This window comes from Oryzias melastigma, linkage group LG17, assembly GCF_002922805.2.
Source record: "Oryzias melastigma strain HK-1 linkage group LG17, ASM292280v2, whole genome shotgun sequence".
NCBI classification, from domain to species: domain Eukaryota; kingdom Metazoa; phylum Chordata; class Actinopteri; order Beloniformes; family Adrianichthyidae; genus Oryzias; species Oryzias melastigma.
Window position 1 is genome coordinate 19,194,222 of NC_050528.1, and position 25,111 is coordinate 19,219,332.

The 25,111-nt window shown below is 37.0% G+C and overlaps 1 protein-coding gene across 1 annotated transcript in view; it reads left to right on the plus strand.

Annotated features, from left to right (window-relative positions):
• The window catches only part of clstn2 (calsyntenin 2), a 145,833-nt gene extending 125,401 nt beyond the window's left edge, over positions 1 to 20,432 (plus strand). The window contains exons 10-18 of the mRNA XM_024274145.2: positions 5,157 to 5,321; positions 11,529 to 11,693; positions 11,961 to 12,109; positions 15,272 to 15,477; positions 15,627 to 15,794; positions 15,921 to 16,066; positions 16,150 to 16,270; positions 16,867 to 17,057; positions 17,139 to 20,432. Of these exons, the coding sequence (XP_024129913.1) occupies positions 5,157 to 5,321; positions 11,529 to 11,693; positions 11,961 to 12,109; positions 15,272 to 15,477; positions 15,627 to 15,794; positions 15,921 to 16,066; positions 16,150 to 16,270; positions 16,867 to 17,057; positions 17,139 to 17,351 (1,524 nt within the window). The 3' untranslated portion in view covers positions 17,352 to 20,432. The remainder of the gene's footprint in view (positions 1 to 5,156; positions 5,322 to 11,528; positions 11,694 to 11,960; positions 12,110 to 15,271; positions 15,478 to 15,626; positions 15,795 to 15,920; positions 16,067 to 16,149; positions 16,271 to 16,866; positions 17,058 to 17,138) is intronic.
• The last annotated feature ends 4,679 nt before the right edge of the window (positions 20,433 to 25,111 follow it).

Here is a 25,111-nt window from a genome sequence, read left to right on the forward strand (position 1 = left end):
CAATTCGATTTATTTTTAGTTATGTGGTTTTGAGCAATTCTAATTATGTTCTTAATGCATTATTGTATCTGGAAAATAATATTCATATAAACTTGGATTTCGGTTTAAGAGAGGATAATTTGACTAGTAGTGTTTTATGTTTAGTTAATATACTTTTATTGTGATAAACTTTCATTTTTAGTACTTTATTATATTAAAATGAAAATCATCATATCTGTTTTTCTTTCTTTCCACTTGTTCCTCTGACATTATGGCCTTTCACCAAAAAGCTGTGCCACCATCGTGGCACAGGAGAGCGAATCGGAAGTGAGCTGAAAGAAAAAGGAGGGAAAAAAAGAGGAGATAAAAAGAGGAAACAAGAGAGGAGGAAGCTGTAAGTGGTTGATGATGTGGAGGTGGAGATAGCAGGGGAAGGAAAACTGAAGAAATTAGACCAGACAACAAAGCAGAGACCAGGACAGAGGAGAGGAGGAGGAAATGAGGGCACGGATGCCTTAAGGCAAAGCCACATTTCATCAAATTACTAAATAATTCTGAATTCAAAGAAAATGGAGAGCTTGCACATCTAGATCCTTCCTTTTTTGTCATGTAGGCCACGATGGAAGCGTGAGGCTTTGATTGCCTTGCCTCTGCTTCACATGTGTTGTAAGCATCTTTTCCTCCAGAGCGCCTGACAGTTTTAATGTGTTTTCAGCATAACAAAAAAGTCTCTGTCGACACCACTGACATGTCATATATCCTACATACAATCAAGGGGAAAGATAGTGTAAGCCAGTCGTTTTAATCAAAAAGGAAAAACTGTCAAATACTTGAGAGGATGGCAGAAAAAACAAATCAGAAAACAATGTTTTCTTAGTTTAAAGAAAGCCTTTTATTGTCCCAAACCTCTCCACCGAGTCGAGCTTCCAAGCAGCAGCAGAACGTCCTCATTATTCCGCTTATGTCAGCTGATTGAAAAAGCTCCAACGCCGCTTGTGACCAAGGCGCTGTTGCATTTGGTTTTGATCCATTCCACCCTATTGATTCTAGATCTTTAGTTATATAACCTAAAAAATAGATGTGAAAATTTGATTTGCTTGTTAGCAACTGGGATGACGCAGTATTAAACTGTTTGAAGTACAGAAACTAACAATTCTGTCTCTGGTTTTGTCGTTTTCTGGGATTTTTGGGGGCTTTTGAGCTCTTCTTTCTTTTATTCTGATATATGGGATGCAATAATGGCCTCGTAAATACTCTGTGGTAGATTCCCACAGGATAAAGGACCTTATCTCTGGTGTTTTATTCTTAGCAATAAAACTTGGTGGCTGCATAGTAGTATACAAAAGAAATGGAATCTCACTCAAAAAAGTTTAGTCACTACCATCTCCACGGCCACGTTTATCATTGGTGGAGACAGGCGCAGTAATAAAAATAAAAGATTTTTAGGCATGAGTGATGAATTACATGTTTTGCAATATTTTTTATCACATTTTAGTTTCACTTTTAATTTGGAGCGGTGGACCAGCTCTACACCCTCTTCAGGGTGCTGGAGGGTTTGTGGGAGTTTGCTCATCTAGTCTATGTGCTTTCTGGATTTGGAGAAAGCGTTTGACCGCGTCCACTGTGGTGTCCTGTGGAGGGTGCTCTGGTTGTACGGGGAGCCTTACTGTCCGGTCTCTGTACGACCGGAGCAGTCCGTTGTGATGAAGAGAGAGCTGAGCCAGAAAGCAAAGCTCTCAATTTACTGGTGGATTTTTGCTCCAATACTCAACTGTGGTCATGACTAAAAGAACAAGGTCTTGGATACAAGTGGCTGGAATGAGCTTCTTGTGTAGTGCGAGGACCTCTTTTTCCTGGAGAGAGCTCGTATTACAGCAGCTTCTCCTCCACATCGAGAGGAGCCAGTTAAGGTTCCCTTTATGCTGGCATCTGGTCTGGACATCTCCCTGGGGAGGTGTTCCAGAGGCTCCAGGGACGACCCAGGACACGCTGGAGAGACTACGTCTTTCGGGTGGCCTGGGAACTCCTCGGGGTCCCCCCAGAGGAGCTGGAGGAAGTGACCAGGGAGAGGAAAGTTTGGGTATCTTTGCTCAGACTCCTGCCCCCCTGACGAGATCTCAGTTGAATATAGAAGATAGATGGATGGATGGATGGATGGTATCTTACCGTTTTAGCTCTTTATTATGTATATTATATCTTATCTTTATTACCTATTCCGACTGTACCTGTGCTGTTACATATTGCAATTTCCCCATTGTGGGACTAATAAAGGTTTCTTAATCTTAAATCTTAATGGTTGGTTGGTTGGTGGATGGATGGATGGATGGCTGGATGGATGGATGGATGGATGGATGTCCTTTAAATGTGGAACATCAATATTACCAATGTGGGATTTTGTTGTTGTTGTTTTTATTGAAGTTTCTACTCAGAGTCTCAGGAAGTCTTCACAACTTGCACCATTTCAAAATAAAAGATTTTATTTTTGTCTCACACTTCCTACTTTCTTTACTAAAATTCTCATTGTTGTGATACAGTGTTTATAGAGTATTTGGAGATAAAAAATCAATACAAATAGTAAAACTTTTGTTTCACAAACTACATTCCATGTCTTTTTAGCTCTTTGTCTCTTTTTAAAACATCCAGTAAGTTAGATTCCGTCATTTAACAGAAGTTTTACTTCACCACCCATCAAGTAAAAGGTCATTTCTCAGTATGATTTCACTTTTTACTTTCCTGGACGTCAGTTCTGCCGGTAACAACACTAACAGAGTGAATAAAGGTAAAAATACGAGCTGAGTTTGTGAATAAAGAAGAGCGTCTGCATAGATATGGTCTGACTGTCTTTATTAAGCGGCTGCTGCGACGACTGTGTTCATCCCGAGCAGCCTGCCTGGAGCTGGCTAATCAGTGTTCAGCACTCATTGTCTCTTTATCCCTCTACAAAGCAGGAATAATTTCAACCTCCCACTTATTCATGCGTTTTTAGAAAAGCCGCGTGTGTTCAAACATGCCTCAGCAGCAGAGAAAGGACTATAGATCCTATCTGCTAATGATGTGTGTGTCTGTGTGCTCATGTGTACGTGGCATCCCTGCACCATTTCTGATGTTTTGAAGTCAGTCAGCAGCTCTGTGCAAAAAAATTAATGCTCCTTAATTGCACCAGTCAGATGTCTACAGATAAATTTTGGTGCTTTATGGACAAAGTTGATCAATTTCTCCCTTTTTTTTTTTTTTGCAGGTTTAAGCTTTTCCTCCTGACATTTTGATTGATCCCTTTGTGCTGTCATATTTATGCCATAAATTATTGATTGCATGTGCTCTGAAGGTTCCTGGAATGGATTTGCAGGCAGAGCTGTTACCTTGCAATTGTTCCAAGACTAGCATACGAAGTAAAAGGCATTATTTGTCACTCTGGTTCTTTCAGGGGCTCCGTCATACTGTTATTATGTTCAAAGATGGGAAAGAAATAGATGGAATAGCATAAAAAATAGATTAAAGAGGAACTCTCTTCGTTAGTGTTGTATTTTCATCCACCAAAACTTTGAATTTCTCTTGAGATGGAGCATTTGATTGTTGCCATCATTATTTATTTATTTTAACCAGCTAGTAGCTTAGATTATTCAGATGACTGACATGAAAGCCTAAAATTAGGACTAAAAAATCCACCCTAACTGTCCCATTATTCTTTCATTTGAAGACTTGTTACAAGATTTAGGTATTATATTGAACTTATAAAGATAACTATGGTTGGTTTACTAAAAAAAAATGTTTCCTGAAGGGGACAAATCATGGTTAAAAACTGTGTAATTGGTGCTGTCAGAAATGCCAAACTACCTAAACTTAGACCTCATATTATTACCAAAACAGATTTGTGAAATAAGTGCTTGGAGAACTAAAAAAACCTGGACACAAAAAGACACCTGGTTTCACTTTGTTTTCTCAGTTGTCCAATCTTGGTTGTACCCATTGAAATTAAATTCAGAAAAAAAAAAAAGTTATAGTATTCTCACATACACGCGAGCTACCAGGGAATATACCGGTAATACTGACCGCCCAAGGTACACCTATAAAAGCTGTGACAAATTACAAGTACCTTGGGTTTTTATTTTCAAGTCCCACATTGCTAACTTAGTCCAAAAACAAGAATTGTTTGTTTACAGATTTATTTTTCCAGTTTTTTGTCCATTAGAAAGACTGAAAGTTTATTTTATGCGCCCAATTTTGGGAAAACTTGCATTCTAAATAGACTACTATGATGTTTTATACAGATGTGCATATCCAGAATTATGTTTCATTGTTTGTATTAAACATTTTGTATGTCTTCTCCAATTAAGTTAAAAATTATATTTTCTTTTCACATATTTTTATGGCATAATAAGATGGCTGGGTTTAAAAAATTAGTTATTCAGGCTTAGTAAGCATCACTTAAAAAAAAGCTCAATCAATTTTTCTGAATCCATCAACTTACTTTGATTTTAAAGCAATTTCTTGTGAGGATTTGAGGGAAAAAAATATATTTTCTGTTGACTTTTAATGTAGGATTGAGTCATTTTAATTAAAAAGCATCACATTTGCTCAGTTTTAATTATTAGTTAACTAAAAACTGATTTCATGGCCAAACAACATTGATTTTAGAGTAGAATTGGACAAATTGGGTAAACTGCAAATCCAAACTGGATCAGCTCAGGGGTTTGGCAGAGGTACCAGCTCTACATGGAAGGTTTCCATGAGGGAAAAAAAACACCTTCACAGGTTTCGCCATTAAAGAAAAAAAACAGAATGTTTAATAGAAGTTTTGTGAGACGTGCCACCACAGCTGTCTTTGTGTGTCTTTCCTAAACAGCTCATTAGTTAGAAACCTCATTAGCTGTCTAACGACCTGGAGTGTACGATCCAGGAGTGACAAGAGGGCTAAATGACACTGTCATTTACTGAAGGCAGACAGACGAGGAGGCTGCACTGAAGGATGCACTTTCAGTTTTAAGCATACGATTGCAATGTAAACATCATCTTTAGCAGCAGCCTGTAAACATAAACACCCAATAACACATTCAAAAATTATGTAGTTCCTTGAGAAGTGTTTTTTTAATTGGTGAAAGAAACTTTTTTGCATGCATGCAGATGAAGCGACTGATAGCGTGGAAGCCTGATGTTGATTTTTCCTCCTGCTTTCGCAGATCTGTGACAAGGAGTGGCACTATTATGTAATCAACGTGGAATTTCCTGCGGTGACTCTATTTGTGGACGGCGTGACCTATGAGCCCTACCTGGTGACGGATGACTGGCCGATCCATGCCTCAAAGATTGATACACAGCTGACTGTGGGCGCCTGCTGGCAAGGTCAGTGCCAGCTTGTGATGGCTTGTTCATCTGAAAGCAGAAGCCTTGATCAAATAGGATGAAATAAGACAAGAAACTCCAGCTGCAGTTGTTTCATGGGGCTTTTTGCAAGTCTAATTGAATCTGACTGCTGCAGCTTTTCAATCTTGGAGTGTTGACATAAAGACCCACTTGAATGAAAATCATGTTTTTGGTTTTTTTGACATGTTTTTGTGCCATTTTTTTTTACGATTGAAGACATGTATTAAACTCTGATGCATCCACTTACAGATAAATAGATTGTACATTCTAATCTGTTTCTGACTCAAAACTGTATGGTTTGATAACTTCAATATTGCTCACCATTTTTTTACACTGATAATGTTACATTAGAAGTTGTAAGGGTCTGTAAGCTCCTAGAAGAGCGTGTAAACAGATGGGTGAAGGGAAGTGGGGTGGGCTTACTCCCACTGATTTACTGCCACTGCAGAAACTATGTCCTTAATAACAACAGTTTTCTTTTTTATTATTATTATTTTGGCTTAAAATTCCGTATTGATAGTTAAAAGACAATTCAGAATGCTTTTAAAAATAGCTCAAAAGATGGTGAGAGTGGAACTTTAAGGACATTTTTAATAAAAAAAAAATATATATATTATTAGTTTTTGATTTGTGGCTACATTTTTAAAAGTTGCAACCAAAATTAGGTTTTATCATCTAGAAAAAAAATGTCTAAAAAACATTTTTTGTTGTAATCTAGTATAGTTTGGAGCCTTATATCCTAAATGAAGCTCCACCTAATCTGAGGAGGTCCTGCAGATGAATCAAAATGAGCTCATTTTTAAAGTTGGCACTTGGGTCCAGTCTGAAAATTGGTAACAACCCGGTATATTCTAAAGAGAGAAATTGAACCAATAAATAAGGACAACAGCCGGTAGATGCTGAAAATTACATTTGAATCCCAAACAGAGCGAGGGGGAGAAAGCAGGAGAGTCACTGTTCAAACCAATAAAAGGATTAGGATATATTCCCCGGGGCTTTGAGTGCTTCTTCTTTGAAGTTGGGTGGGTATCAACAGGAAATTCTGCGTGTTCGCTGGAGACGAAAGGCAGCAGTGACTGCAGTGGAATAAATGCAGCCATGTTTATTACTCGAATAATTGCATCAAAGTGCTTCATAAGCCCAAAAAGGAGGCTGCAAATATTTCTCGACTAAATAATGCTCACAGCGCCGGTGAGCGTCGGTCATGACGGCTTTTTGGGATGCAGCTTACATGTCCTCCCATCCTCCGCTTGATTGCAATTTCTCTTTTTGTTGTCATCGTTTCCCTCCACGGCTCACATGTCCCACTCGCGCTCCTCTTTCTATGAATCTCTGATTGCGAGAGAAAGCCCTGAAGGAAGGATTAGCAGAAGTGAATGGAGGACAAGTTTGCCAGCTATTACATCCCAATGAAGCCGCTTTAAGCTTCACTAAGCTGCAACTGATAACTTTGCAGGCCATTAGCGCGAATGCCTTTCAGAGTCTGCCATTTCTCCCTCCTCTTTTCCTCACAATCAACAACATAATGAGACATGCGGGTAAAAAACACTCTCCCACAATACTCTCCCTGCTCTGAGAGCGAAAGGAAGTTCAGCACTTTGTCCTGAGTAGGTTAACAGGAACAAGATAAGCGCTTTTTTATTTATTTTTTTATTTTTTTTTTGCTTTACGCAGTTTTCTGTAATAATCTTTTTATGGAGTTTGAACAGAAAATGTGTGTGATTTCAGAGCAGGCGGGAACATTTCAGATAATTCAGTGAAGAAGAAGCACATGGTGGGCATAAAAAGCACAGAGGATTTTATGGAGGAAATGAAAGGCATCGATCAAAATAAAGAAGCTCAATTTGCTCCTCCTTAGCTTGCTGCGGCACACACTTAAATAAGAAAAGAGCAGTCTGCGCGGTGCTTGAAGCCTCGACAGCTTGACTTATCACTTCCTAATCAGGCTGGGAAGACATTGATCAGGTGAGCGGACTGGATCAATGTCATAATTTCACTCAGACCCATCTTTCTGCCCGCTCTTCAGTTATGTTCAATACTAACCAGAAAAGAAGCTTTTATCTGATCCAACACGCCCTTACATCATCATCCAGTCCTGTCCAACAACTACACACAGCTTTTTGTTGTTCACTCTAAATTTATGAGATAGTAAATAAAAAAAACTTTTCTCTGCTTTTAGTACGTTTTGACCTTCACTTGCAAGTTTTTTTCAACTAAAGTTGCTCACAACAGTTTTTGCTCACAACTATGGTAGTTTGAGATCCGAAACTATTGACTCACATAATTAACTATTGACAAATTTTGCATTTTTATATACAACAAGGAGTCACTTAGAAAAATGAATGACAATAGATGAGCTATTCTCACCATAAAGTTTAGAAAATAAGACAAACTTTTTTTCCCGTCATAAGTGTTTTTGAGACTTCATGGAAGCAGCCATCTTGAAATGACCATGAAAAGTCCCTCTACTGCCTCTAGTGGAATGATATAGAATTACAGGGCAGAAAACAGATTAAGTTCCTTTATTTTATAGTGGATTTTTTTTTTTTGAGAACTTTCTTTAATTTAAATATTTTCTGTTTTTTCAAAAAGTGAGCATATGAAAAAGGAATTTGCACCTATACAAGAAAAAGAAAAAAATATAGTAAGGTTAGACTGTCAGAATTAAGCCTGAAATAGGAAAAAAATATCAAACACATACACACAAAACTGACACAAATAATTAATTGGTAATTAATTAAATGTAGTTTAATGTAATGTTTAATTATTTGTGTGTGCACCAAAGAAAAACTAAGAAAAAAAATTTAACAAAGTAATTTAAAAATCTTGTTAAGTTTAAATAATACATGTTAATAGATTAACAAATAAATGACAAATATCATAAAATATCCTTTCCATAGATATATATATATAAAAACCAGTAAACGTACACTAAAACCTACACATTGACATGCAGCGCTGCAGCATTCAAAGTCACAACAGCAATAATTATAAGTAATCATCAGTAATTATTTCTCCCCATTCATGCTAAAGGCAAACTCTCAACATATGTAATTAAAGGATTCCACTATGGATTTTAGAGGAAGTGTTTGATCAGTACAATGAGATATGGGTCTCAGAAATTCATGTATTAACTGTGATACAAATTGTTATATAAGGTTGTAGCTGCCATTGCAGTTACATTCGGAAAACTTGGGTTGCAGGAAGTGTCTTGACGCGTGCTTCGGAAAAAAGAGTCGCTGTTCTTCTTTTTGATGCGATTTATTTTCTTGCACGTTCTTAAAAGTAACAAGGTACAAAAATAAAACAATAAATCTATATTTCAAAGCAAAAATGAAGAGAAAAAATGTTTACTAAAGCTTAAATGTAACTATAACATTTATAACACGTATAACACGTAAAACACGTAAAACACGGTCTAAGATTAATGTGCTGCCGTGCTTCCCAAGTTCTAAGTCCAACTAAAGTCACAGCAGCTCCCAAAACTCATCTAAACCAATCAGAGGCCAGAACGGCCGCATGACCAAGGTATGACAGGCACATGCATGCATGAACTATAATGAATAATCTAATTTCAGCCAAATGGCTCCAACAAAGGTTAAGATATTTATAACCTGTTGTGTTTCTAAAAATGAGACTGACATAAGATGGATTTTTGACCCCTGAAGCCAAGACCTAGTCACCTTTGAGTCTGACTGAAAGCTGCCTCTGCACTCGAAGAAGTCTCTTTGAGCTTTTTATCAGAACCGAACAGAATGAAAAAAACTAACTGAAACTGCTGCAGATATGACAGTGTATTTTTTTTATTACTGGAGGGTAATTCTGTAGAACTATCCAGTGAGTGACAAAATACTGTTAAACTGAAATGCAATAAATATTGACACTGTTTAAAACGGCCAAGTGTCCCTTTTAAATGGTTCTCTAAAAGTCGTATTCATCATGAAATTGAAGTGTGGAGAAAACAAGCGAAACTCAAAATCTTTAATTCATGAACTCAAATAGAACAAAACAAAACCTTGATAAGCTTGAAATTGGGAAAAAGAGAAGGTGGGAACTGGAGGACCTGAGTAACTGAAAACGATCCATCCTTCTATCTTCTAAACCCACTCAATCCCTGTTGGGTCACAGTGTTGCTGGAGCCTAACTCAGCTACCGCTGGGCGAAGGCAGGGTACACCCTGACCTGGTCACTAGTGAGTCACATAGTGACCTGGGGACAATTTAAAGTCAACCTACTACACATGCAACTCTTGACTAATAACCATGAACTTAGTGGAGGATACCATCCCACAAACACCTACTGCGATGTGCAAAATGCTGATGCTCAAATATCAAATTCAGAAAATCTGACATAGACATTTATATTAATAGAAAAAAAGAAGATTCCCTCTACAAGTAGAATAAAGATCAATGTTTTGAGTGTGAATTTTAATCAAGCTAAATAGAAATGAAAAGTACAAGGTCTTTAATCTGGATCTAAATGATTTATGATTTTTATTATTGCTTATCTAGCAGCAGTCTGAGCTTCATTTTCATCTGTTTTACTCAGATTTCATTATAGCATTCACTCAATGCAAATGTATTTGTAAATGTGCTGTACAAATAAATGTGACCTTTTCAGACACACATAAATGACAAGTTTGTAATATTATGGAACAAAAACCTGAAATCTATCCTGAAGAGCTGGATGTAAACAGTTCACACTGTTGTATATTAAGAAAATCTCTTTAGTAAATAAATCTATGGATAAAAAGCAGAGAAATAATTGAATTTGTTTTACGAAAGCACATTTTATGATGGTTTTACAGTTTATAGAGGCTGGTGCCGGCATACTGAAGAGTGTTTGCTTGACAGGATCGACTCTCGGCTCTACATGTTTACAGGGCTGCGTTCTTCTCACCGATACATCTGAGACTGACATCATTTGCTGTTTCTGTCTGCCGTTCTGCTCCGTAGACAGCAGTCCAGAGGCAGGAGCGATTTCAGGGTTCAGGCGAGCCCAATCTTAAATTACATTTAGAAGCAGAACTGAACCAAACCATCTCACAGTGGAACTTCACGTGTCTCATTTAGAAGACTCGTTTTCAGTCTCCCCTAAGACTCAATTGTTGTTTTACTGATTTAATTTAATGACATAAGCACATTTTTAGATAAATAAAAAGAGTAAATTAATCACTAAAGAACACTTCTGATATCTGGATAAATGTCTTTGAGTATGTTTCTGCATATTTATATTAATTTTTAAAAAAAGGCCAAATACATGTAGTATTTATAGTTGAATGTTAATCAATGAATAAAAGCATGACAAATCTGCTGAATATTTTTACATTTTTTGCAATTTCCCTGTCGAAAGCAGTTACATCCTCATATTTGTCATGCTTTAAAGTGCATTAACAAATTATATTAATCATTTTCTGTGAAAGAGTCACACATGAGATTTTAAAATGCAAAGAAATGAAGGTCTTCATAAGTGGACCTGGCATGTTGATTTAGGAGAAATGACACGCTTAAATAAAAAACAAGGTGGAAATGGCACCTCAGGGTAAACTGGCAGGTCCTTAAGGCACACTAAGAATTCTATATGAAAGAGGTTCAGAGACTCTGCTGCAATCCTCTGTACACACAAGAGATGAATCTTCAGGCACTGCAGTTTGCATGCATTACAAAAAAGGACATTTATTTTTGGCTGCAGCTGGAGCTCAACGTTTGAGGTACAGCTTGTTCTTAACTCAGATGGAAATCTACTGTAATCTACATTTGTTTAGGTTTTAAAATTTAAATTTGTAGAAGTATATCAATTTATAATTAAGTAATTATCTGCTGCTGTAATGCTGACATGAAAAAACAGGGTTTCAACAATTATTCTATAAAATGGCAGTATTTCTGAGACATATAGAACTCTAGACATACTGTAACAAGTAAAAGAACTGTTATTGCTAAGGCAAGCAATATATAGGGATTGCATGTTAAAGCAAATGTCATTTTTTTCTGATGCAATGTAAAGAAATTCTCAGAAATCTGCATAAAATGCTTCATACAATAAAAAAAATGCTTCCCTTTTATTTTGAAAGGATATTTTTTTATTTCTTTTGCATGTCTTAATTTACCGTGTTTGAGCCACTCCACTGTGCCCCCTCCCTCCTGGGTCACCCTCCTAACCCTGTGTCTGCTCTTTTTTTTTTTTTTTTACTTGAAGTAGAGACCCCAAGGTACACCCAGTATTTCCACGGCAGCCTTTCAGGGCTGACAATCCGACCGGGCCGCATTGAAACCCAGAAGGTTATCTCCTGTTTGCAGGCCTGCAAAGAAGGTCTTGATATTAACTCACTCGAAAGCCTGGCTAAGGACATAAAGGTGTGTGGATCAGTGGAAACACAGTTCTGACTCACAACATGCTCTCGCTTTCAGTAATAACTGCTTATTACCCGAGCGTGGCTTTGGGGGACAAGTAACTGTTGCATTCAAGCAGAACACAGCAAATACTCTGAATTCAAAATGAAACATCTTCTTTACGTTTTTCTTTCATGTTATTTTTTTATTTTGTAAATCAGCTGAAACTAGAAACATTTCTACAGTTAATTTTTTTTAAATTCTTGTGTATTTTTTTGTGTGTGTGTCCAGTTTCACTTCAACCCGGCCCAGTCGGTGCTGGTGGTGGAGGGGGAGGATGTGGACAGCATCAACACGGCTATAACCAAGGTGTCCTACATCAACTCCCGTCAGTTCCCCACACCGGGCCTCAGACGGCTGCACATCACCACCACTGTACAGTAAGTGTACACGGAGTTAATTGAGGGTCTATATTGTTAAAAAAATCCCTTTATTAAGGGAGCATTTTCTGTATTTTTACAGAGTAAAGTTCAACATTAGAAGTTTCTCATCCATAGTTTAAACTTTTTAATAACTCGACAATTTGTAACATCCTAAATGATTGAAAAATGACTTCCTTGCTTTGGAAATCCAGTGATAAAGACATATTAGAGGCCCAAACTGACTTCAATTTTTCATTAAAAAATGTGTGCTGCAACACTAAGTTTAAAATAATGATAATAATAATACAATCATCGACAGATATTGTACACACTGAACATGCCCAGTTATTCTGTGTTTGAGATGACTTTGTATGGATGTAAACCACTGCAAATGAAATAAACCATTTCTTATCTAATCTTTTTTAATCTAATCTAACATATATAATCATTTAAGATATCATCAAATTAAAATTACTGAAATAAAAATAAATAAATAAAATAAGGCAAATACTCCTCCACTCAGAGTTATCATGAAAATAAAATAAAGTAATAAACAACAAAAAAATATTTAAAACCCACAAAGCCCTAAACATGACATTTAAAAAAAACACCTAAAATTAACAGTTTAGTTTAAATTGTGGACTCAAATTATCATTTTGTGCACAAAAATTTGTATTTTGTGGGCATTAAAATGTTTTTTAGTTTTGTGCTCAAATTAGCATTTCTTATGAACAAATTAGCATCATGCGTACTCAGATTAGCTTTTTGTGTGCTCAAATTAGTATCCTCTGAGCATAATTTTTTACTAATTTGTGCTGTCTAGTGCTAAAAAGAAGTTATGTGCTCAAATGAGTTTTTTCTCACTTTATTTCCCATTTTTTGCATTCAAATTAGCATTTTCTGCACACAAAATGCTAACGTGTGGCCTCAAAATGCTAATAAAATGCTCATTTGTGACTACAAAATACTCATTTGTGCACACAAAGTACTAATTTTATATGCCCTTTACCATTTAATTTGTGGGCACATATTATGAATTTGAGGGATGTCCAGAGCCCCGTAGAAACCAGATAACATTTGTGGAAAGTAAAGAAATGGTTTCCTTTGACACCTGCCTCCAGTGGTCATTTGATGAACTGCAGGATTTGGTACCTTCTATTTGGCCTTGAACCTTGAATCCGGAATGTGGGGATCTGGACCAAAACAGAACAATCTAGAAAACAAAAAATACCCTCAATATTGTGACATTTCAAGCATTGTTTCATCAGAATTATTTCCATTCTTTGCTTTTAAAACCTCTTCTCATACATAAATCTGCTTGTCTGTTATTTTTTACTGTATTTTTTTTTGTATATTATAAATAACATTTAGATAATTGTATACCAAAAATAAAAAATAAGCACCTACTAAATATGCAGTGATTACTCTTTCACAAAAATCAATGAAAAAGCTAGCAAAAAAAAACTTTCATTATGCATTTTTTTATATATATTGATCTTTTTTAGCTGTGTGCATGTCTGCATGTTTAGTCATTAGCTTAGCAACAGGCGTTATCTCCACATTTACTCTGATTCAGTGCTAACAGTGTGCTGGACTGCACAGTAAATGAGATAAGATGCCTTTGCACACCCCTCTGCCGTCTTTGTTTGTCATGATTTCCAGGTGGTCTGTTTGGTGTGACTTTCTGCAGGAGATTAATGTGAAATGATGCATTATAGCCACAGCTGGGATAAAGCATGACGGACGTGTGCCGCGTACGTCTTTGTCTTCTTCAAGCCACATAACTCTCAGTCAAAGGAAAATGGATGGATCATTAGTATGGAAAGTGTGAAACATTTAACAGACCAGCTGTTCTTGCAGGACATTGAGCCTCCAGGTGACAAACACAGCTGGAGTATTTTTGTACTTCCTTTTTCATCCATTTTATTTCAGATTTCACTGGGATCGCAGAATATCTCAATTTTACTTTATTTTGTGCAATTTTATGTAATATTCTCCAGTTTTTAAAAAGATGGATTTCAGTGTAATTTTCTAAAAGCATCTCCTAAAAAGATCTCGATTGGTTTGTTTACTGGCAGCTTCCTGATAAAGTAGGAGCTGCTGTGACTCAGGGAGCCTATTGAGTTTTCACAAAGAGATGGACATGTTTGACAGGCACACACTCATGTCATCTTTCCTGAAAGTGGTTTGAATTTTTTAAAAGGTTTTATGGAATCCTACTTTTTTGAAGCCATTTCATTGCTGTTCTCAAACCTTTCACTGGATCTCTGCTGCATAGGGTTCATGTTTATGATCATTTGAATCCTATATCTTAATAAGATTTTTGACAAAACTTTGTTCAGACAAGATTATATGCTTAAAATAAGTGTTTACTTTCACAACAGGATTTTTTGTTTATTTTTATATAACTTTTTACTACAGAGAATTTAATAAAAATGCTAATACCATTCTCTTGATCTGTTCTCACTGGCTGAGCAGCTGCTCCACGCCCCTAACCCTCCTCATGTGCCCCTGCCACCATGGACAAACACTTTTGTCAAAACTTCAGCTATTCTATTAGTTTTATCTCCATAGCAACCATTTTAATTTATAGAAATCTGATGGTGACGAACAAATCTATGTAATTTTTAGAAGAATCTGCATAAGTGAACTTCCGGATATCCATGGCAACGGAATTTCTGCATTTGCAGTATATTCACATGGTATGTCATGTTGTTTCATTCATTTTTAGTCAAGGATTCATGTATTACATTTTCACGATATTTTGGGTAAAAACTATGTGAGCGAGAGTGGAAACCACTTTTGTGAATTTAATTTAATTTAATTTGAATTTGAATTTGAATTTGATTCACACAAAAAGAACATATGAATACAAGCAATATACAAAAATATGAAATCATGTGATTGTGTGTCACAGAAACTGGGTTTATTCAAGACAGTCACACTGTCAAAAAATATATATAATAAGTAAACAAATACAGAAGAATCTAAAACATAAAACCAAACAACTAAAATAACAATTCAAGATCAAATTGGTTTTATGAAAATCGGTAAACACATATTTTCAAAAATCTGTTTCCAACATAATCAAACCCCATTTTTATACCTTGATTTCAAAGCATACCAGAGGAGCAGCTTTCATCTCGTAATAACCTTCCTCTGTGTATTTCTGTGTTTCAGGTGTTTTGGGGAGGAAACATGTCTCTCCATTCCAGAAATTAAGGCAGTGGTTATGGTGCTGCCACCCAGTGAACCCAGAATCACCATTTCAGGATCTAATCAACTGATCCGGTTCGCCAGCGACCTCCGCAGTCCGCTGGGTGTGGCGCTCTTCAAAGACCTCCGCATCACCAGCACAGTGATGAAGGGAGAAAGCTCCGGCAGATGTGAGTGGAAAGATAACACCCCACTTTTCAGAGTTATTTTCACACTTTTTTTTTGAGTTGACACAGGTAAACACTTTTCCCCTCATTTGCATATAAACTAACGTGTTACCATTATTTATTTATTTTTTTTACCAATTTTGTGAGCTCAGCACGCAGGCCGGGTGTGATGGAGGTGATGCACAACCTGGATTACTGTGATGTGCTGGTAATTGGGGAGGAACTGAATCCTGACAGAGAGAGTCTGGAGATTCATCACAGCGCTCTGCTGGGAAAACACCTCGACGCCACCAACTCCACCTCTGGAATATCAATATATGGTACGAACGCTCGCAAACGCCTGGCTCTAATGCTCGTTAATGCCTGTGTTTAGGCACAAACCTCAAAGCAGACCTGCTGAGACGCCCAACGTGTCATTTGTGGTGACAGTTTTCCTCTCTCACCAGGTGTGGACTCCATGGCGCACTACGAGCAGGCACTCAGACAGCTGCGCTACAGGAACTGGCGACCCACTTCTCTAAATGATAGAAAGTTCAGACTCACCTGCTCTGAACTTAACGGGCGATACACCAGCAATGAGTTCACTCTGGAGGCAAGTTCCTCTAGTTTGCTTTTTGTGTCTCAGCAATGATTCAACTCAGGATGAGTGTCTTTAAAGTGCTTCTGCTCCTGCAGGTGACTGTCCCTCATCATGTCGCTCCAGTTGAGCACGTCAATCACATGGCCGTCCAGCCCCCGTACATGAGGCCTGTCCATCACCCTCTGATGATCCACACCTTAAACTCACACATGTCAGGTAAGCCTACGGATCTGTTCCACCCACAATGCACTGCAGTCAGACTTTTGTTTCTAAAGATAAATTCAGAAGTAGAAATCTTAAAAAATGACAACATGTAGGGAACATTTTATAATATCTTTGTGCTTTTCTTTCAAATGTTCTTCCTGCAGAGCTTTTTTTGATCTGACTGCGACTGTTGCAGAACCAGAACAGGGGCGGAGCTAGAATTTTTTTTATACAAGGGGCAAGAGGAGGGCTTTGGAAGGGGGGCAAATGACATCAGTGGAGTGGAAGGCCACTACAAATGAGAAGATAAAAAATATGTATTTAAAACAGTTGTTACTATAAAATATATCCATATGGTAATACAATCCCACAGCTCCACCCCTGCTGCAACATGATGCAAAAAACAAAGCCCCATTTATAGAGTTCACCAGCCAAAAAACGTTGATTTAGGGTTTGGTTACCTTTAAATGGAAGCTGATCTGCCTGTGAAAGGTGTCTGGTGTTAACCTCACAAACGGACCTCGCTGCATTTCCTTTTGTTTTTAAACTTCACTCAAGGAGGAAGTATTTATATTTACACCTGGTTTAATGGAGCTTTTGTCTTCCAGGATCAGCGCCTCCTGCGGCCACAGCAGTCATTGTGGTTTGTATTGCCGCACTGGTGGTGATCGTGGTGATCGGCATCTACAGGATCCACACCACTCATCAGGAAGCGTCCAGAGACGATGAAAGTGAAAGCAAAGATCCGGAGGTGGACTGGGAAAACTCAGCACTGAACATCACTGTTAACCCCATGGAGGTATCTCCAAAGAGAAAAATAACCAATACCAATAGAAGAAGTAGAGCTCACAAGCCACAAAAAAATCTGTTTGTTCTCCAGGACATAAAAGGACCTCAGGGACTCGGAGAAGCACTAAAAGGAGAACAAGAGGAGGAAGAGGAGGAGGAAGAAGATGGAGAGCTGGTGGGAGCCATGACAATTGCTGAGTCAGATATCAGCGATGAAGAGGAGGAAGAAAAGGGGAGAGAAGGTTTTGACTGGAGGAAGCAGGAGGCAAAACCTGAGTGGGACTGTATCTCTGCAACATACTGAGAACACACAAACATCCACACACAATTACACAAACACACTCACACCCAGTGCTGACATCCTGACGTGCTTTGTGCAGGAACAGCACAAACACAAAAATACACACACAATGAAATAATTTACAATCTGTTGCTGGAAAAATGCTCTTCACTTGTTTTCATTCCTGAAGAAATGTCGCCCTCTGCTGGACAAAGCTGAACGTACAGCGTGACTGAATGCTGTCCACTGTACTGGAAACGACATACATGCGTGCATTCATATTCACAACAATGAGGCAGAATACATATAAATAGATGAAACAAGCACAGTCATCCCATAATTAAGTGTTAATACCCATGTACGGTTGCTCTGAAGTGCAAATAAGTCAGAGCAAATACATATAAAAGATCACAACCACAATTGTAACAATCAGCTATTTATATCAGTGTTCATTACATTATTAAGGGTACCTAGATTCTTTAAATTGATTTATTTACACCACAGATTTTGCTCTTGGGCTTTAAATTTATTTTATGTTACAAAAAATAAACCCCCACAAAAAACAAAATGTATGTAAATTCTCCATCATACAAAACCAATTAGTTTTCTTTAAATTAGTTTGCTTTGAACTGTTGAAAAAAATGAAGCAAAATAAGGAACCGAAGAAGGTTGGACATTTCTGATTGGACTATGACTTTGAAGTTTTTTCCATTTCCGCAACTAATCAACATTTTATGATCAGTACGGAGCATATCCAGTATCGCTTCATGCTAAATAACTTCCAGATGAAATGATGGACAAATGTCATCATCCAATCAGCACTGTCCTGTTATACCTACCTATTCCAGTTTGGTGAAAAAGAAAAAAAAGTAATATTAAAGAAATCAAAATGAAAAATGAAACATTTCTTTATTTGTTTTGTGATCTTTAACTTGTTTTTCCATTGACTGATGTGTTGGCATGTTTTGCTCTTCAGGGCCACCGTACTCGTCTGCAGTTTTCCCCCCAAAAGTTTAAGAAATGTAACTATTTTTATTTTCAAAGCAGCCTGTCTGCCAGATATTAGTAAAAGTTACATGTATACTCACCTGTATGCCCTCGTGAATGTTTTTTAAATGTCCGATATACGTTCCATAGGCTGGTAAAACAAAGCTGAGCTGTCACTCTCCTGTGGTTTTAACCTGAAGTCCGATTCCTTCCGTTCATTCGTGTCTGTAGGCTCTGGTGTCTCTGTAGACTCTGCTTTTGTTTGTCTGACTTGGACTTTAGAGAGAAAACATGATATTTTGTTGGGTTTTTTTGGCATAAATTTCCCTTATTTGTCCTGAGTGTTATGCGAAGATGGGCAATTCAATCAAATCTAGTCCTCCACCCTTTCTACAGAGGAAGTGCTCATCTTACTCTGCAATACTGAAGGAAACCCTGCATGCTTACATCTATCAGTGCTTTGTTCATGTAGCCCTTAAAGGAAGGATGCTCTTTGGCACTAGATCCTCCCCCTTTTCTTATTCTACAAAGTGTAACTCCTTTTTCCTTACTCAGAAGACAACATTGACATTGTATAGTTCTGAGATCTTCTACATTGATTTACAATCAAAGAAGCCCTCTATGCAACTGTGGGCTTTGTGTGAGAACCTAGAAACAGATTTAGAAAGTTTTGCAGATGTTGCATCTGCTGACTTTAGCGTGTAAGATGCTGATACAGCTGCATGTCCAGGTGCAACCACAACTAAGCTTAAATTCAACCCCCTTTAGCTGTCACAAACTCATCTTTTTGCATTTAAAGACTCAATCTAATTCAAATTTTGTGTTTTTAACAAGTTCTTGCAGCATTTTTCTGACGATGGGGGACATATTTAAAAAGGGAGAAGCTTAAAAAAGCATTTCTGAGTACATATGTATTCTAATCTTTGTGAATCAGTCAGAAATGCAGTCGGAAAAAAGCTTGTAGGTGTGATTTGGAACCTCCAATGGCAGGCCTCAGCCCCCCTTCTCTGCTCCATTCACTCCCTCAATATGGCTCAACATTTACAGCTGGGTAGCTCTAACATTACTCGTTATTTTTGTTGCACCGGCAATGCTAGGTTGTTAGCAAGCTAGCAAGAGAGCATGTAAACAGATGGGTGACAGGATGTAGGGGGCGGGCATTCCAACAGTCCCCACAACTCAGAGGTCAATTTCTGAGATGCTCTGCAGAAACTATGTCCCAAAAATTTGATTTTGGCTAAAAAGGGCATAATCAGGATTGAAAGACTCACACTTCCTCATTTATTTGTCTTTTTATTTTTCTTTTGTCGTTCATAAGTAAGGCTTCCTCCATGCTTTACTGGCTCTTTACTAGCCAGCAAGAGAAGCAGCTTTCACATTGCATGTCTGATGAGGCAACAGGAGGAGAAAAAAAGAGCAAATGTGTTCAGAATTCTTTTAAAATGTTTTTCGTTTTTTACTTTATGTTCAAGGTTATTTGGTTGTTTTTTGTGCCACATGCATCAGTTTGTAACAAAGCACAACCAGAATATTGGAATAAACAGTTTTCAGGACAGTTACCGTCTTGTTGCTCTTCATCCTCAGTTTTGTTGACTAAAAATATGGCACCAATACATTAAAAACTGCAGTATCATAGAGATTTTATTTAATCTAAAAACAATGTAAAACAACAAAGATATTCATAAATATATATGTTTTCAAATTAAACTTTAATGTTTTTTGCTGACCAAAGCAACAGAAGAATCAGAGTGTATGCTTGTATGATGCAGATATAACGTCTAAAGGTCCGGCTCGTCGTGGTCCGCCTCTTTGTTTTTCACTCTCACTGTTGCTCCCATCAGTCCGTATTCTGTCCCTGCGCTTGTGAAGTCATCTCTGTAAACAGCTGCCTTGTCTCCTTTGTCCTTCTTTCTCATTATATGCTTCAGAAAATGTAAAGAAAAAAATCTTCTTTTACATATAAAAGCAAACTCTGTACAATTGTTCAAGATAGTTATTTTATATATCTGTTTCCTCTTTCTTTTGTAAATGAAATGGATGGAAATTGTCTTTCTCTTAGTGGTCATCCCACAACTTTCTGTATATTGACCAATAAAAAGTTGTTTTAGACTCGCTGCACTCCTGATATGTTTGTTCGTGTTTGTCTGTGGAAATATGTCTGGAAGGCAATATGATTTCATAACAGCTTGAGGTTTTCCTCTATTTGACTCAAAGCTTTATCATCATCATCTTTTTAAATGTTGTATTATCACTTATTTTAATTGGAAAAAATTACGTTTTTTGTAAAGAAAAAAACATTTTTGATGCTAACAGCTAAAGTCAGTCTTTACAGAAGTTTGTTTTTGAACTAGAAGATATTTAGAACGCTTCAATTTAACTATTAAATCACATAAAATAAGCCAAAGACTTAAAATAAAAAGCAAAAGCTGATGAATTAATTGTCAAAGTCCAAAAATGTGGCACTAAAAAAATGGAAAAATAAGAGTTAAAAGCCACAGTATCTTCAAAACAGATATGATAACTGCATGATTAATAGAAAAAAACATTATTTTTCCTAGATTAAAAGTTGTGGAGCTCAGAAAAAACAACAAAAATTGACATATGGTCCATTAAAAACAACGACAAAGGGCTTGATGTTTATAACTTTAAAGTACATCAAAGTTCTTAACTCTTAATATTAAAACAAAAGTCAAACTCATTTTTAAAATACATTTAAGACAGCTTAATACTGTAAAGATGAGAAACACTGAAGCACCAATATCCTGATGGTGAAAGTTTTGATAGCAGAATGGTTGAAATAACTAACAGCAGCAAAAGCTGCTCAGCAATGACACAACTGTAAAAATGTGTCTCCATAACAACAAGTCTGAGCATTTCTCAGGAGCTTTTAATACACATTATAAAGTCTGTACAACAGATACTGTATGTGAAGCAACGAGAGTGCAAGTCAGACCAGCTGCTTCTTGTCTCCTTTACTGTTTTTTTTTATATGTAATTATTGATCTGAGATCAAATCCTCCTTGTAGTTTGGTGCTATAAATGAAGTTTATTTCTGCTGTTAGACCTGAAGTCTGCAACTTTCAACACTTTTAGAGCCATTTGGGTTGATTTCTCAAAACCCAGCAGGAGCCACAAAGTCTTCCATCACCCTTTAGAACAATAAGACACTGATTTATATTTATGATATTGTCACTATTAAGATTAATATAAATGTACCATTTTTTGCATTAATAAAATGTAAATATAAAGGGAAAATAGTATTATTACAATATATAAAATAGTTTTTGACAGAAGTTCACACATTTTCCTTTCAAAATAAAAGACACAGTGTGTCATGTCATCCCATCATCTCTGCGTCATCTCAATGCAGCAAATGTAGTGATGTCAGCAGTGATTAAATAAAAAAACCTTTTTTTACCCTTTGTGGTGCATCTCAGACAGGAATTTGTGAATAAGCCCGGATCGTTTTCTCATTAAAACGAGATCCACTATCTGGACATAACGAGAAAATAATTAATAGAAGGGCAGGCCGTGTTCGTAAGAGAAGCAATAAAAGCAACAAATCAATAAAATCAATCTAACAATAAAATAAATCCAACAAAATAAAATTAAATCAGAGCTAATTAAGAGGCTCCTGGCGTTTGTTAAGGCACACTTTAAATCTGTTAATTTTGTTCAAAAGCAGAAAATCTGTCTTATAATCCGCTGTGCCTTCATTCTAGTTGTGTTTTCTGATCTCTAAGTGATACACAACATGACTGTTGTCCACCCCGGCAAAATAAATCAACAATTATGCATTTTTAGAGTGCAAAAATATTCTTTTGATCCCCTTCCTAATGTACTGATTCTCTCTGCCACCTTTTGTTTCTTCAACAAGACGAGAAAATGTTTGAGTTTGCTCTAACCTGTCATTTTCTCTCACAGGCGGTTCGTGGCCTTGTTGTTTGGAGGGGTCTTGTTATGATTTTCCATCTGCTGAGCACATCAATGTCACATCTGCGCCAGATAGTGTTTGACTTCTGGATGTTAGTTATTTTGGATTTGTCTGTTACACAACCTGTACAACCCATGGAATCACTTAAAGTCAAGGAACGTCCAACAGATCTTTATAAATAAAGATTCATACAAAAAGTCAAAGTAGATCAGATTATTTCTATGGTGAATATCAGATTATTGCTACTAAAGAGCAAAATAAAAATCTATCACAATTAAGGATATTATTTTCTTTCTTTCAACATTATGTTGGTTGTTTTTTGCTCTTTAGTGACCCCTGCTGGTAAAAGACTGAACAGATTTATTGGGAAAACCTGGACACAAATAAAGAAGTGAAGAAAAACCATAAAGCAAAGTACTTTTAATTTTAAAAGAAGTGTTTTTTGTGTAACAAAAGTATGATCCAGGTGTCGCCTTATTTACTTGAAGAAGTACCTGAATGTTTTGAGGGAAAAGACAAGATGTTCAGGAACCTCAAAGGTACATTAGAGTGGAAGCTGAACATCCGCGTCTGAAGTTGATCCTGTTTTCCATCATAACTGTCTGAGGAAAAAGCCTCTACTCCAAAATCAATACTTTAAAGCTCCACTGATGTCTGCAGCTGGCAGAGGAAACCCAAAAGGACTCTAGAGGAAGTGCTTCCAGGACAAAATGAAACAATAGCCGGCCTTCTCAGTATCCTGACTTCGTTTCTTCCTAAATCATGAGCACTGAACCAAACCTGTCAGAAAACTCACACATGCATCTGGAATATTACATGCAAACTTCTGAGTATAAGAATTTGATTTATTATTACCTGTTTTTTCACCCTACATGAAAACATCCTAAATAAATAATGAAGTTAAAGCTGCTGACAGATAAATCCTTGATTAGAAAGAAATGTCCCTTATCTGTCATCTGCTGGGGTTTATCAATAAAAATGTTTGGATTTGCAGACGGGAAGCTGCTGCTCTGCGGTAATTTTGTGCTCACAATCCTGCTGACTGCTCATTTCAGCACTCACTGGATCCCAGAGGATGGAGAATTACAGCCGGCTAATTAGTAGCTTAATGTGCCTTTTTAAATGATGAGCACCGCATGTTCAATAACACTGAAATGGGGCTTAGAGAGCCCCCTAAAGCAGTTAATTACTATTGACTTTGTTTTTTTAGCTTTGGAGCTGAAAACAGATGATTCGATGTTTGTGTGTTTTCTCTTTTGCTCTTTTCTTTGTTGAGTCTCTTGAATAAACTGATTCTTTTTTGATCTACAAGGTTTATTTCTGATTTTTGCACAGAAACATTTGTAAATCTTAGCGTGTACGCACAGAACTCACAGGAAATCATCTAAACTCTGACTCACCTAAATATCCCAAAATACTTCTTTACTTAAATTTGTTTGAATACTTTAGTTTTTTTTAACCATCTGCTCACTTCGGCTGTAAAGTTGTTGAGTCAGCATTGATTGCTGTGACGCAGGACAGAACTTTTAATCACATTACATCTGTTCTCATGAAACCACACTTATGTTCATCAGTTGCATCGATTTTTCCCTTTTCCACCTCACAGCTCCTTTCATCAAATTACATGCAGTTCTATCTGCTTGATTTCATTTCAGTGACTTTTTTTAGTGCGTCGTAATATTTAAGTGTTGTTAGGACAGTTTGTCTACAGAGGAGAGTGCATTAAATCAGCAAAAAAAAAAAAAAAAAACACAATGAGAGCAAAAGTGTGTTTATGGAAACGATTAGTGTCGGCACCATCGGAGGGAAGATGGTGATGGAGAAGCATCATTACACCCTCTGTCTGCTATCGATCTGCACAACAAAAGAGCCCGTGTGCTCAGGCTTGATGATCTGGACCTTCAGTCGTTCAGGGAAGGCGATCCCTCAGTGGAAGCTGGACGCCTGCTTCCAACATTAACGTCTGCTGTGTTCCACTTTTTAGGTCGTTGGTTTATGTATTTGAGAACTTCACTGGCAGCTACAGGAGCAAAACGACTTTCTGAAGTGCATTCTTGGCAGAAAGTGGAGCTTTAGCAGAGATTCTTCACATTTTTAACCATAAATAGTATCAAGAGGAGCTTTCAGAGGAACTGCAAAAGTGTAAAACCCAAATATCTAAATATTTATAAATCTTTGATTTTAATAGAGGTTAACACCCAGATTGTGACAACTATGTAAAAATAAATAAAAAGTAAATTAGTATAAAAAGCATAATAGGGGTGGAGTTATAACTTCACATGTAATGGATCCAATGTGTTATTTCTTGAATGTATAAGAACCAAAACTATATGTCTATTTATGATTAAGATAAATTATAATAGTGTAATTTACCTGTGTATGCAGATGTCTTTATTGGGTACAACTTTCTGGTTCTGGCCTTCAGAACTCCTTTAATCATTGGTGGTATAGATTCAACAAAGTACTAAACATTCCTCAGAGAGTTTGGTTCATTTTGACATGATAGCATCTCACAGTTGCTCCGGGTTTATTATCTACACATCCATGATGCCGATCTCTCATTCCACCACATCCCAAAAGTGTTCTATTGGGTTGAATTTGGTGACCATGAAGGCCAGTGGAGTTCAGTGAACTCATGTTCAAGAAACCAGTCTGAGATGATTCCAGCTTTATGACATGGCGCTTCATCCTGCTGGAAGTAGCATCAGAAGATGGTACACCAGGGGTGGGTAAACTATGGCCCGGGGTCCGTGTGCAGCCTGTTAACCTTTTTAATCTGTCCTGCCAAATTTGAAGAAATTAGATTGATAATCCTTTTTAATTTTTTTTTGGCTGGAGTAAAAAAAGGACAAGAAATCAGAAA